The 13,133-nt window shown below is 40.7% G+C and overlaps 1 protein-coding gene across 1 annotated transcript in view; it reads left to right on the forward strand.

The window, feature by feature from the left end:
* The window catches only part of SNX31 (sorting nexin 31), a 58,514-nt gene that overhangs the window by 37,113 nt on the left and 8,268 nt on the right, over positions 1-13,133 (forward strand). Inside the window, exons 10-12 of the mRNA XM_032858746.1 lie at positions 3,819-4,022; positions 9,964-10,077; positions 12,969-13,046. Of these exons, the coding sequence (XP_032714637.1) occupies positions 3,819-4,022; positions 9,964-10,077; positions 12,969-13,046 (396 nt within the window). The remainder of the gene's footprint in view (positions 1-3,818; positions 4,023-9,963; positions 10,078-12,968; positions 13,047-13,133) is intronic.

Raw genomic sequence — 13,133 nt, forward strand, 5'->3', positions numbered from 1 at the left:
TCCCCCGTGTCCCCAAGCAGTGATAGAAGCCTGACGAACAAGGCATAAGTTAGCAGGAGGAATGGACTCTGTTTCATCATGTTGTCTTCTTTATCCTTTAGACTTTGCCAGTGTTCACTCACTGATTTTAAACAAAATGCAAACAAAATATAGAGGACTCATTTGTACCTAAATTGATATAGAAAGTAATTCTTCAAAAGATTAGATATTTTGAGAATTGTACTGACGGGCAGGATAAGAAAAGGAAAAAGTATCTACTGCCATGAGTCAATATTTTCCTTCCTTGGTATTCTGCCTCAGCTTTGTTATGAAAATTTTGGAGTTCAATTTCAATTATAGTGTTTATTTTGGTGGACAGAATATTTGGATACAATTGGTTACATCAGCTGCTTTGGATACAATTACAGATTCTAGGTACATTTCTGCTCCCTAAACTTATTAATTTAATGAATTTAGTAAGAATATTATTTTTACCACATGCTATACTCCCCCCAAATTTGTATTTGTATTTTGACACAAAACAAATTTTATTTTACCATACTATTTGTAGTAATCTTTTAAAAACTGTACTTTGAATGCATGAAATAGATGGAAAAAAAAAAAAAAAGAACTGAACCATGATTCAAATTAACTGATATTCTCTTGAAGGATCTCAGGATACTGACATAAAAACTGGCATTATTTAAGTGCTTATGAAGTTCTTCTGCTAATAGATTCAGCATGTTAACAACTATCGCTTTACTTTCTGTCCATGTGCAAGAAAACATGGAGTAGAAATTGAGGGAAATTAGGGGCGCCTGGGTGGCTCAGTGGGTTAAGTGTCTGCCTTCAGCTCAGATCATGATCCCAGGGTCCTGGGATAGAGCCCCACATCAGGCTCCCTGCCCAGTGGGAGGTCTGCTTTCCCTCTGCCCCTCCACCGCTCACACTCAAACTCTCTCTTTCTCTATTTCTCAAATAAATAAAATCTTAAAAAAAAAGAAAGAAAATGAGTGAAATTAATTTAAAGGAGGAATGTGTTGATCTATATCATAGATAGGCTAACTACAGCCCATGAACCACTGTTTTCATAGATGAAGTTTTTTGTTTTTTATTAATTAATTAATTAATTTGACGGGGGGGGGGGGGGGAGGGAGATCAAAAGTAGGCAGAGAGGCAGTCAGAGAGAGAGAGGGAGAAGCAGGCTCTCCGCTGAGCAGAGAGCCTGATGCGGGGCTCGATCCCAGGACCCTGAGATCATGACCTGAGCCGAAGGCAGAGGCTTAACCCACTGAGCCACCCAGGCGCCCCATCAAGTTTTATTGGCATGTGGCCATCATTTACATACTCTCTAAGACAGCTTCTTGTGCTAGGATGATTGAGGTGGGTAGTTGCAGTAGAGACCATATGCCCAGAAACTGAAAATATTTACTACGTGGCTGTTTACAGAAAAGTTTGCCAACCCTCGATCTAAATGAAAATATATGAACATGTCCTTCGCCGTTATGCATGTTAAACTATCTTTTTTGGGTGTAAGTTTCTTTAAAAAACTAATTTTCTTAAAAAAAAAAATCCTTGCAGATTTCTTTTAGTTTGCATATGGTCAGTAACATCACTACACACACTTGTTGAATGACAAATGCCCACAAGTATTTTGAACGAGTTGCTGATTCATCACTAACTTTCTAGAGACATGGAGCTTAATTTTTAAACACTTTCATCTCCTTGAGAGCACGCAGCCAAGAGTTGATTACAAAAGGTTTTTTAAAGTATTACCATGCAATGAGATAAAGATCTGTATCATATAATAAATAAGAAACTATTGTAGCAAGAGCTTAAAATTGCTCTGTAGGCTGTGCCAACATTACTCCGCCCCCACCCCACCCCTGCATGCATAGTGTGACTCAGGACCTGTCGTTTCTGCCCCTTTCCGTTGACCCAAAGGGGGGCCAGGCAACTTGACGTGTGTCTTAAATTGAAGGCAAGGACCACAGCACAATGAGCTGGTATGACGATGATGTGTGGCTGGAAGGGACAGGAGCCTGAACACCTCTCCCGCCTTGTAGTGACAGTCAACTGTCCCTCATTGCTTGTATCTGTTCACGTTTCACTTCATCAGAGAGTGCTTCATATAGTCCTTGAAAGAACTTGCCTTCCTTCAAGAAAGGATCTGGAAAGTGCCAGGTTGTCACTGAGGGTTCTCTCTGATCACATTCAGTCTTCTCTGATTGTGGGAGAACTCCCTTTTCTTCAAGCCCATCCCACACAGCATCAGGCAGGACCATGGTGGAAAGCTGGAAGAATTAGATAGAGGTTCGCAAACTGATATCAGCTTATTAAAAAGCAGTGGATAGAGGGCGCCTGGGTGGCTCAGTCATTAAGCCTCTGCCTTCGCTCAGGTCATGATCCCAGAGTTCTGGGATCAAGCCCCACATCTCAGGTTCCCTGCTCAGTGGGAAGCCTGCTTCTCCCTCTCCCACTCCCCCTGCTTGTGTTCCCTCTCTCCCTCTCTGTCAAATAAATAAAATAAATCTTTAAAAAAAAAGCAATGGTTAATAATAATAATGCTTTTTTTTTTTTTTTTTAAATAATAATGCTTTCTTACAGAAGTGAAAAGTCCCGGATACATATTGTCAGGGCAGGATGTCTAGACCGCAGGTATGAACTGCAACTGTCCTCTGTTCTTAAGCCAAGTCAGAAGCAGAGGGAAGGGGGCAGCTGGGTGGCTCTGTTGGTTAAGCATCTGACCCTTGATTTCGGTTGAGAGATTGAGCCGGGTATCTGGCTCTGTGCTGGGTGTGGAGCCTGCTTAAGATTCTTTCTCTCCCTTTATCTCTGCCCCTCCCCACATTCTCCCTCTCTCTGAAAAACAAACAAACAAACAAACAGGCAGAGGGAAAAGTTAACCCTTAAAAGTTACATAAAGGTGTTCCCTTAACACGATTGGGCTGTCTGTAACTCTACTTAGAAAGCAGGCTCACTCTCTGATTTTATTGCCATTTGCAAAATCTCTTCCTCTGACAATTCATACCATCATCATATAAAGCCGACTGTAAAAATTAACTACTTTCTTTCTACATAGACCTCAGCTTAGTTTTGTTTTTTTTTAAATGGCATTTTTTTAAAGGAGGTTTGACATCCCCTGTGGGGATTGAACTCAGACCCTGAGATCAAGAGTCGCATGCTCTCCTGACAGAGTCAGCCAGTCTCCCTAAAAGCATTTTTTTATGTATTTATTAAATTTATTTATGTATTTATTTATTTGAGAGAGAGAGAGAGAGAGCACCAACAGTGGGGAGGAGCAGAGGGAGGCACACGGCATTAATCAGAGAGCCTGATGTGGGGTTTGATTCCAGGACCCTGAGATCATGACCTGAGCTGAAACCAGGAGTTGGCGCTTAACAGACTGAGCCCCCCAGGCGCCTCCAGACAGCATTTTAAATGTACACTTTTTGTTTATTTTGCTGTTGTAATTTGCTGAGGTAGAATCCTCTCTACTCGTTCATTTGGTTCCCTCTGTTCTTCTCCGTTCGTCATTCAGTCACCAAATATTTTCGTCCCCACTATGTACCAAGCACCATAGCAGGAGCAGAGACACAATGGTGAATGAGGCAGAAATGGTTCGACCTTGGCAGGACACACCATGAACTTCCCCAGGCCTTATTGTCAGGGAGCACAAGGGGCATTGTCTTCCTCGGTAACATCCAGAAGAAAAAGGCGCTTTCACTGTGGCTCAATTTCGTGTGTTGTACTAGGATGGCCGTAGCTTCTGACAGAAGGTTGTCACCTTTTTCAAGCAGTCTTTTGCTTCTTTTGGCTCACCTTCACCCCCGGAGCAGTATCTGGAGCTGTCCCGAGAGGTCCGGCACTACGGGTACTGGCGGCTGGATCCATGTACCTGTGACTACCCACAGCCAGGCTGTGGGGCCGTCCTCTCTGTTGGCAAGAATGAGATCAGCTGCTGCATAACCCTGCCTGATAACCAGACCCAGGAAGTCATTTTCCAGATGGACAGAGTGAAGCGCTGGCAGGTCACTTTCCTTGTAAGTATCTTGGCACTTGAAAGTGATTTAAAGTCTCTACTTTGGTTTAAAAATCCTCTTGTCTTGGATGACAAAGTTGGCAGTAGGGAGGTGGTTCTGCCATTTGCATCACTACGTTGAGTGGACCAGCATCTAAGCCACACGAAGCATCGCCCGACGGTCAAAGCCGTCTATCATCTGGTTCAAGTGTCCCGTCTATAGCAGTAGAGACACCCACCTTCCCACTTTGCCGTGACAGGCTTCTCTACTGCTTGGAGGCTGGCTATAGTACAAGAGCATAGAGAAACAATGGCTGCTGTTTGTGGAATTCCTAACACAGACTCAGGACTGACAAGATCTCTACCCTTGAAAATGAGACGCTGACCAGTAGAGCTCTTCTTAAGGATCCCCTTCAATCATACCTACATTGCCATCTCCTCCCAGAGAATACCCTATGATCAGATGTACGGGAGTGCCTCCTTTGGGTCAGATGCTGTTCTGAGTGCTGCCACATCTACTATTTAATTAAATTCTTGCAATAACTCAGTGAGCTAAGTGGGATTATCCCCTTTACACGGGAAACTGAGGTTAACTAGGAGAGGACAAACTCTGTTAGAGTAACTGTAATCCCCAGTTGCTAAGTCTGCAGAATCCATGGGGATTTTTTAGCTGGGACAATACTAGGCCTGTTTGTGGCACTAGGTGTTGTCAACCATTTCTTGCTTCTCAGAATTCCCTCTCCTTCCTTCCCTGTTTTTGTGAGCCGCCTCTTCCTCTGAGCATTTCTGAAGCCCTCATTACCCCTGGGGATCCATTTCCATCTTTCTACTTTGTATTCTCTGAAATCAATTGCCTACATCCCTATGGAAAGGTCCAATATTTCCTAATGCCTTCTAGGCATCGACACCAGGTGTCGCACAGACATCCTTGCCCTCTCCTGCCCATCCTAGGGATCTTCCCCCTCTGTTTTCCCCATTTTGGGAAATAGGACTTCAACCACCTGCTAAATGCCGAACCAGCAATCTTGACATGACAAGCCTATGATTTTAGTCTTTTAAATTTGTGGGAACTTGTTCTATGGACCCAGATCTAGTCTCTCTTGGTAAATGTTCCATGTGTACTTGAAAAGAATGTGTATCCTGTCACAGTTGGATGGAATATTCTAGAAGTATTAGGTCAAGCAGTTGACAGTGTTCAGATTTCCTCTATCCTTGTATATTTGTATTTTCTTGTATATTTTCTTGTATATTTCTTGTATATTTTCTACTGGTTGCTGAGAGAAGAGGAATGTTAAAACCTTCAGACCTAATTGTGGATTTGTCTATTTCTTTGAGGTTTATCAGCTTTCCCCCTCTTTTCCTGCCTTCTTTTGATTATTTCATGATTTGATTATTTTATGATTATGAAAAAAACTTTATTTACACCATTTTTTTTAGCTCTACCTTTTCATTTATATGTTACTTTAGACTTTCTTGTATACTTAAACTTATTACATTCCACTTTTAATTATTATACCACATCACAAAATGCATAACAACATTGTACTTCTATTTTCCCTTTTGTGATAGTTATTGCCATATTTCCACAAATATAAGCCTCATGCTGCATTATAATTATTTTTGCTTTTAAACAGTTGATTCTTTTGGGGTGCCTGGGGGGCTCAGTGGGTTAAGCCTCTGCCTTCAGCTCAGGTCATGATCTCAGGGTCCTGGGATCAAGCCCCGCATTGGGCTTTCTGCTCAGCAGGGAGCCTGCCTCCCCCTCTCTCTGCCTGCCTCTCTGCCTACTTGTGATCTCCGTCTGTCAAATAAATAAATAAAAATCTATAAATAAATAAATAAATAAATAAATCAATAAAGGCAATGGGAAAAAGTTCTTTAAAAAAAATAAATAAACAGTTGATTCTTTAAAGCTTTGAATTTGGATGTAACTGTAAGTTGGCATGCGGTTGTAAGGAATGGTACAGAGATCCTGTGAACTCTTCACACACTTTTCTCAAATTGTTAGTTACACCTTGCAGTACGACATCGACACCAGAATATTGGCATTGATACAAGCAAGAGTCCTAGCATTTTCATCATCCCAAGAACCCCTCATGTTGGCCTTTTATGGCTTTACCTGCTTTCTCTCACCACACCTCTCTTTAGCCCCCAGGAACCACTCATCTGTTATTTTTATAATTGTGTCATTTCAGGAGTGCTTTTAAAACTTTGGGTGATGGATATATCCATTACTTTGAGTATGTTGATGGTTTCATGAATGTATGCATATGTCCAGACTCATCAGGTTGTGTACATTAAATATGCGCAGGTTATTTTTTACATCAGTTATACCCCAATAAAACTGCTAAAAAAAAAAAAAAGGAGACACTCTTAAAACAAGGGTATGTACTGATCAGCTGATGAAACTGTTGTGACCAGAGGTTTGCAGGAACCTAACGCTGCATTTCCCCTGGAGCAATGACTCGGTGTTCAGTAATGCTACTAGTGAATAATAAAAACTAACTGCATTTAGGAGACAAAAATATAAAAAAAAAGAGGAATTGATTACCTTAAAAATGGTCTCTAAATGAAATCGTATGTAGGTTTTTTTTTTTACTCAGCATCATTCTTTAGTAATTCGTTCAGGTTGTTGTATATGTCGGTAGTTTGGTTCTTTTTATTGCTGAACAGTATTCCATGGTATGGAATGGACAAGATTTATTTCACCAATCAGCCAATGAAAGATACCTGGTTGTTTCCAGTTTTTAGCTATAATGAATGAAATTCATACATCTGTTTTGGGACACAAATCTCCACTTCTGTGACATAAATGCTAGGGGGTACAATTGCTGGGTTATATGCAAGTTGCATCCTTAGTTTTTTAAGAAACTGCCAAACGGTTTTCAAGAGTGGCTGTGCTAATTTCCATTTCCACCAGTGATGGCTGCATGACTGATGGAGTTTCTCTGCAGCCTCAACAGCATTTGGTATTGTCACTGTTTTTTTAGTTTAGTCATTTGCCTAAGTGTGGGATGGTATTTCATTGTGATTTTAATTTGCATTCCCCTCCTGGCTAATCATGTTGACCATCTTTTCATGTGCCCATTTGCCATCTGTATATCTTCTTTTGTGAAATGTTTTCTTCCATATCTTTTGCCTATTTTCTAATTGATTGTTGGTTGGTTTTTTTTTTTAAGATTTTATTTATTTATTTGACAGACAGACATCACAATTAGGCAGAGAGGCAGGCAGAGAGAGAGGTAGAGAGAGGAGGAAGCAGGCTCCCTGCTAAGCAGAGAGCCCCATGCGAGACTCCATCCCAGGACTCTGGGATCATGACCTGAGCCGAAAGCAGAGGCTTTAACCCACTGAGCCACCCAGGCGCCCCATGTTGGGGTTTTTTTGTTTATTTGTTTTTTGTTTTTCATTTTTCACTATTGTTTTGAGAGCACTTCATATATTCTAGTTACTAGTCTTTGGTTGGATATGTGGTTTGCAAGTATTTTCTCTTAACTCTAGTTTTTCATCCTCTCAACAAGGTCTTATGCAGAGGAAAAGTTAATTTTGATGAATTTCAATTCATCAGTTTTTTCTTTTATAGATTGTGCTTTTAGTGTTGAGTTGGAGAACTCTTTGCCAAACTCTGGATCCTGAAGATTTTTTTCTTAGAGTTTTTTCCTAAAGGTTTTACAGTTATAGGTCATACATTTAAGTCCATGACTCATTCTGAGTTAGTTTTCATCTAGGGTGTGAAACTCAGAATGACATTCCCTTTTTTGCCTGTGGAAGTCCACTAGCTCAGAACCATTTGTTGCAAAGCCTGTCCTTTAACTGACTTGCTTTTGCACCTTCGTCAGATATCAGCTGGGCACATTTGTGTGGATTTATTTCTGGATTCTCTAGTCTGTTCCATAATTCATGTGTATATCCCTCCCCCAGTACTACATACACAGTCATTCCCTTCCTTTGTAACAGCTTTATCAAGATATAATTTACATACCATACAATTCACTTATATAAAGTGAATTCAGGGGCATTTAATTCATTCACAGAGTTTTACATCCATCACCACAATCAATTTTAGAATACTTTCATCACCTCAGAAAGAAGTCTCATATCCCTTAGCTTACTCCTATAAGCTACCTACCAGCCCTAAGAAGCCACTACTCTGCTTGTCTTTATAGATGCACCCATTCTGAGCATTTCATGATTAATGGAATCATATGTGACCTTTGTGACTGGCTTCCTTTACTTGGTATAATGTTTCTAAGGTCCACTCTTATCATAGCATGTACCAACACTTTATCTTCTTCGTGGTCATATGACATTTTGTTGTATGGATATACTAAATTTTGTTTATTCAGTAATGTTTCTTTTGGTTGTTACAAGTTATGCTGCTATGAACATTTGCGTGCAAGTTTTTGTGTGGACATAGGTTTTCATTTCTCTTGAGTATATGATTGGGAGTGGAATTGCTGGGACTATGTTGGTAATTCCATGTTTCACTTTGTAAGAAACTTCTAGACTATTTTCCAAACAGTCTGCTCCATGTTATATACCCTCTGGCGGTGGATGAGTGCTCTCCCCACACTTGCAAAGATCGTTATTCAGCCGAAGGTCTGAAGAGAGCTCTCTAGAGCTCTTAGTCTGTGTAAAGCCCTTGTCTGTGATCCTCTGCCCCAGGGATTCTAAACTCAATTTCTTCAAACTTTCATCCCTTTCTCCTCAACTCAGCAAGACCTCTGGGCTCTGTTTGGGGTCCCATTCCCTCCACTGTCTCCTGGAAACTCCAAGCAGTAGGCTAGGTGGCTGTAGGGCTCACCTCATTTGTTTTCCTTCTCCCTGGGTTAATAGTCCTGGATTCTATGTGGTTCAGTATCTGAAAACAGCTATTTTTCAGTTCCTTTTCACCCTGATGCAGTCAGATGAATACTTCTAATACATAAATCTAATCATGTTGTTATCCAGCTTTTAAAATCAGTGAATGCATGCCTGTTGCCCTCAAAATGAAGTTCAGACTCCTTAACTTAGCTTATCAAACCTCGAACAGCTAGGGCTCTTTGGTGGCCAGCAATAGAAAGCAACACTTCTGGCTTTAGTGAAAAAAGGGGATTTATCAGAGAGGCATGGAATAACCCAGTGACTCAAAGGAAGGCAGAGGCAGAGGCTTAGGAAAGTCAAGAACAAAATGAGCTCAGTGTTTCTAGGAAAGAAGGAATTCTTTATCAGGACATGCTCTTTGGATCTCTCCACTCTGGAATCAAAGAAGGCGCATAGAAGGCATTTGTCCAATTAGCCTGAACTTGGGTCATGTGCCCCGGCCTCCAGGAGGGCAGCGTTCCCTGACAGCCCTACCTACATGGGCATAGGGAAAGAGAGACGGTTTTCCCAAGGGCACTGGAAACTCCATTACTAAGAGAAAGAGGGATAGATGCTGTATAGCAAAAGTCAAATCTGCTTCCTCCAGAGTCCTCAAGATCTGGCCCCACACTGCCTCTCTGAGGTGAGCCTCTTCTCTCACCACCCTGCCTGCCTTGCAGCCTGTGCTTCCGCCACACTCAGTCTCTTGCCACGTGTCCAGTGTGCCAGGTCCCTTCATGCCTCAGTAAACTTGCACTTGTTATTTCTTCTACCAGAACCACTTCCCACTGCGCCTGCACCCACCTCCCCCTCCAAAAACCCCACAACAACAAACATGGAAAATTTCTACTTCTGCTGCTCAGATATCACCGCCTCCCTCCAGGAAGCCTGCCTTGACCCCTCTGAGTCTGGATCAGGTGTCCATCCTACCCCTTCCATAGACCTGGGTTTGCTTCCCTTATACTATTTATCATACCAAACTGTGTGGCTTACTTTCACAGCCCCTCATAGACTGACAGCTTCCTGGCAATAGTGATGGTATCACTCGTTTTGGTATTTGCCCAACAGTTAATAGCTGCTTCCATTTCTATCAGATATCAAATAATCTCTTTTCTCTGTAGGGAACTCTGCTGGATACAGATGGACCCCAGCGAACTCTCAACCAGAACTTGGAGCTCCGATTTCAGTTTAGTGAAGAGAATCGCTGGCCCTGGTTTGTTATTTACACCAAGCAGGTGAGTTCTCGGGGCAGCGCATGAGAACCAGCGCTGAAATGCTCTCTTGCTTGCTGGGGTGAACAAAGCATATTACTCTTACCCAACTGAGCAGGGTCTTAGAATATGCTATACATCCTCCTTTTTGGCCTGTAACACTGTTGGGTTGTTGATTTTTGGTTTGGGGTTTTTGTTTTTTTTTGTGGGGTTTTTTTTTTGGTTTATTTTTTGTTTCATTTCATTTTACTAGTCACCACAGCCTTCAGGTCAATTAGAAATAGTTGTAGTTACTAAATAACGGGAGACACAACTAATAGTGGCTTAGACAAAGTGTTGGTGAACTTCCTCTCAAAGGGCCAGATGGTAAATAGTTTAGTTTTGGGGTCCATCTGGTCTCTGCTACAACTACCGAACTCTGTTATAGCACAAAAGTAGCCACAGACAATGTGTGAACAAACGGGTATAGCTGTTTGCCAATAAAAATGTATAAAAACAAGTGAGGGGCTGGATTTATTGACCTCTGACTTAGACAATATGGATTTTCATCTCACTTAACAAGAATACTAGAGAAGATTGATACCCCTTTTATCTGGAAGGCAAAAGCCCAATAGACTTCCCATTATGTCTCACTGACCAGAAGTAAGTCACATGACCACTCCTAGCTAGCTGCAAGGGAGTCTGGGAATCAAGTATCTAACAAAAAAGAACAGAATTCATGATCACCCTAAAGTAAGTGTGAGCTGGGCCCTTTGTCATCAGACAAAATCCAGGTTCTATGAGGAGAGGAGAGACTGTTGGACAGCAAACTATGCAGGTTTTCCATGACTTTATAACTGAAGTTGGAATAAATTAAAAAAAAAAAAACCAATTTTCTAAACACCAAATTCAGCTGAAAAATTCTATGAACTAACTCAAGCTATTTCAAATTGGAATCAAAACTACAAACATTCTAAAATGAAACCAAAATACCAAAGTAATCTTTGCATCAACATTTCATTCAACTTAAGTCTTTGGTGATTGCACTACGTTCCATGGAGCATTTTGGTTTCAGTAACAAAAGCTCCCCAAGACTCTCTGCTTTTAGTATAGTTGCAATCACAAGATGATAGATACCAAGGTCCTCTGAAAAAACATGAAATGCGAAACCAAATTCTAGGTTAAAGAAATGGGCCGTCAGGTTCACCTTGAATATGAAACATCCTTAGGGAAATGGTAGGATGGTTTGCAGTCACTTGGAGAGATGCAGCTAGATCTTGGCAATGAAATTGCCTTCCCTTGCCCAGAATGCTAAATGCAGTAGTTAAATTTTATTATGGTCTTTTAATCTAGTCTGTACCAAATGAGTTTAAGCCGCTACAGAGAGGGCAATAAACATTCTTTTAAAGGATTCCTAGTAAGGTCTTATTTCCTTTGGAGTGTGGGTTTATTGATACACACCCAAGCTACTTCTGCAAAAGGCAGAAATGTGGCTTGTGTGCCTTGGCAAATATAAATGAAGGCTGGGACCCCAATATTTTTTAGACCCTTTAAACAATAGCTCACTGCCTCTATATTGAATAAATCTTACCTGGTTTATAGCCAAGTCTTAACCTACATATCTGTGCACATTGTATGGAATATGGAATCAGTCCTCATCTTTTATTAAAAAGTATTATTAAACACCCTTCCATGCTCTATCAACTCAGTGTATGTTGTTTAACTCTTTCATACCCTGGTTTTATGTAGGTTATAGATATGCACAGATAAACAGGGTTAGTTTTTAGCTAAACCAGGAAATCAAAATTTGTTTTTGTACATAAATCCCACCTCTTTTACTCTTTTCCTTATTGGTAGTAGTGCCTTCCTTCTCTTCTACCTCCTTTTCTCCCTTTAAATAAATTAAATTCTGGTGAAGCTCTACAGTCCTGCAAGACTTTGAGATGCTACCCATATGTAGCCATTCTCCCTCTAATTCTACTTTCTATGTCCTATCCTCCAAGAGTCTCTGCTTTGGCTACCATCCCAACCTGGGTTTTCTCTCTTTGCTTCCTCCTCCTCTCCATCACCGCCCTCCCTTCAGTGCCGGTGACCATCCTTGGGCATAAATTTATACTAAGGGCCTGCAACCTCAAGCTTTAAGCTTTGTCTCAAACTTTAGTAGGGCCAAAAGAGAAAAGTACAAGCCAAGTATTGAGAACAGGACAAAGGAAAAAGAGGATTAGTGGGAAAGGAGCAAGCAGGGAAGTCATAGGGAAACTTAAATTGGCATGTGGAGTGAAGTTCCTGGAAAAAGGAAACCCCAGCTCTTGTGGACAAGATATCTAATGTGGGTCTTGACACTGACAACGATGAGCCAACAAGAAGTCACAGGTGATACTGGGAGCAACCATCAGTCTTAAAAGTGAGTGATTAAAGGTGCCTGAAAAATAAGAACATGATGAAAAATAGGGGTTTTTTTTAGTTCGGTAAAAGCCACAATGTGCTAATATACCCTTTCAAACAGGTTACTATTTATGTCTAGTAATAGGTCTCTCAATAATAATGTATACAGTTAAATGTAAGATCAACCATCCTCCATTGATGTGATTACAATAATAAGTAAGTACTTTTTGTTATTTGTTGCTTGTTATTTGAGCTGCTTAGAAAGTAATGTGAAAAAATAGGAGGGAAAATTTTAAGAGGGGAAAAATTAGGAAATGTAATGATTCTCTGTCTTTTTAAAAATTTACTCTAAGTACATCCATGTAATTAAGGAAATGTATGGCTACTTGTTAATTGCATCTTATACAAATTTATGGAAATTAAAGATGAAATCTAAATTCTTAAAAGCATGCTGTTGGAGAGCAGAGTTCAAAATCTGCTTTGTGGTGTGAGGAGGGAAGAAAGGCAGGATCTCTTCAGTTGAGCGATTTCTTTATTTCTGGATTCTTTAGGCTTTTTTGCTGAGTAGCTGCTTGAAAAAGATGATCTCAGAAAAGATGGTAAAGCTAGCTGCAGAGAATCCAGAAATGGTAAGTGCTCTTATCTGTGTATCTTTTTCACTTTAAATTCCTACCATCAGCCAACATTAACTAACTACAGGGATGAATTCTGGTCCT

This window comes from Lontra canadensis, unplaced genomic scaffold (assembly GCF_010015895.1).
Source record: "Lontra canadensis isolate GAN:19392208 unplaced genomic scaffold, GSC_riverotter_1.0 scaffold15, whole genome shotgun sequence".
NCBI lineage: Eukaryota > Metazoa > Chordata > Mammalia > Carnivora > Mustelidae > Lontra > Lontra canadensis.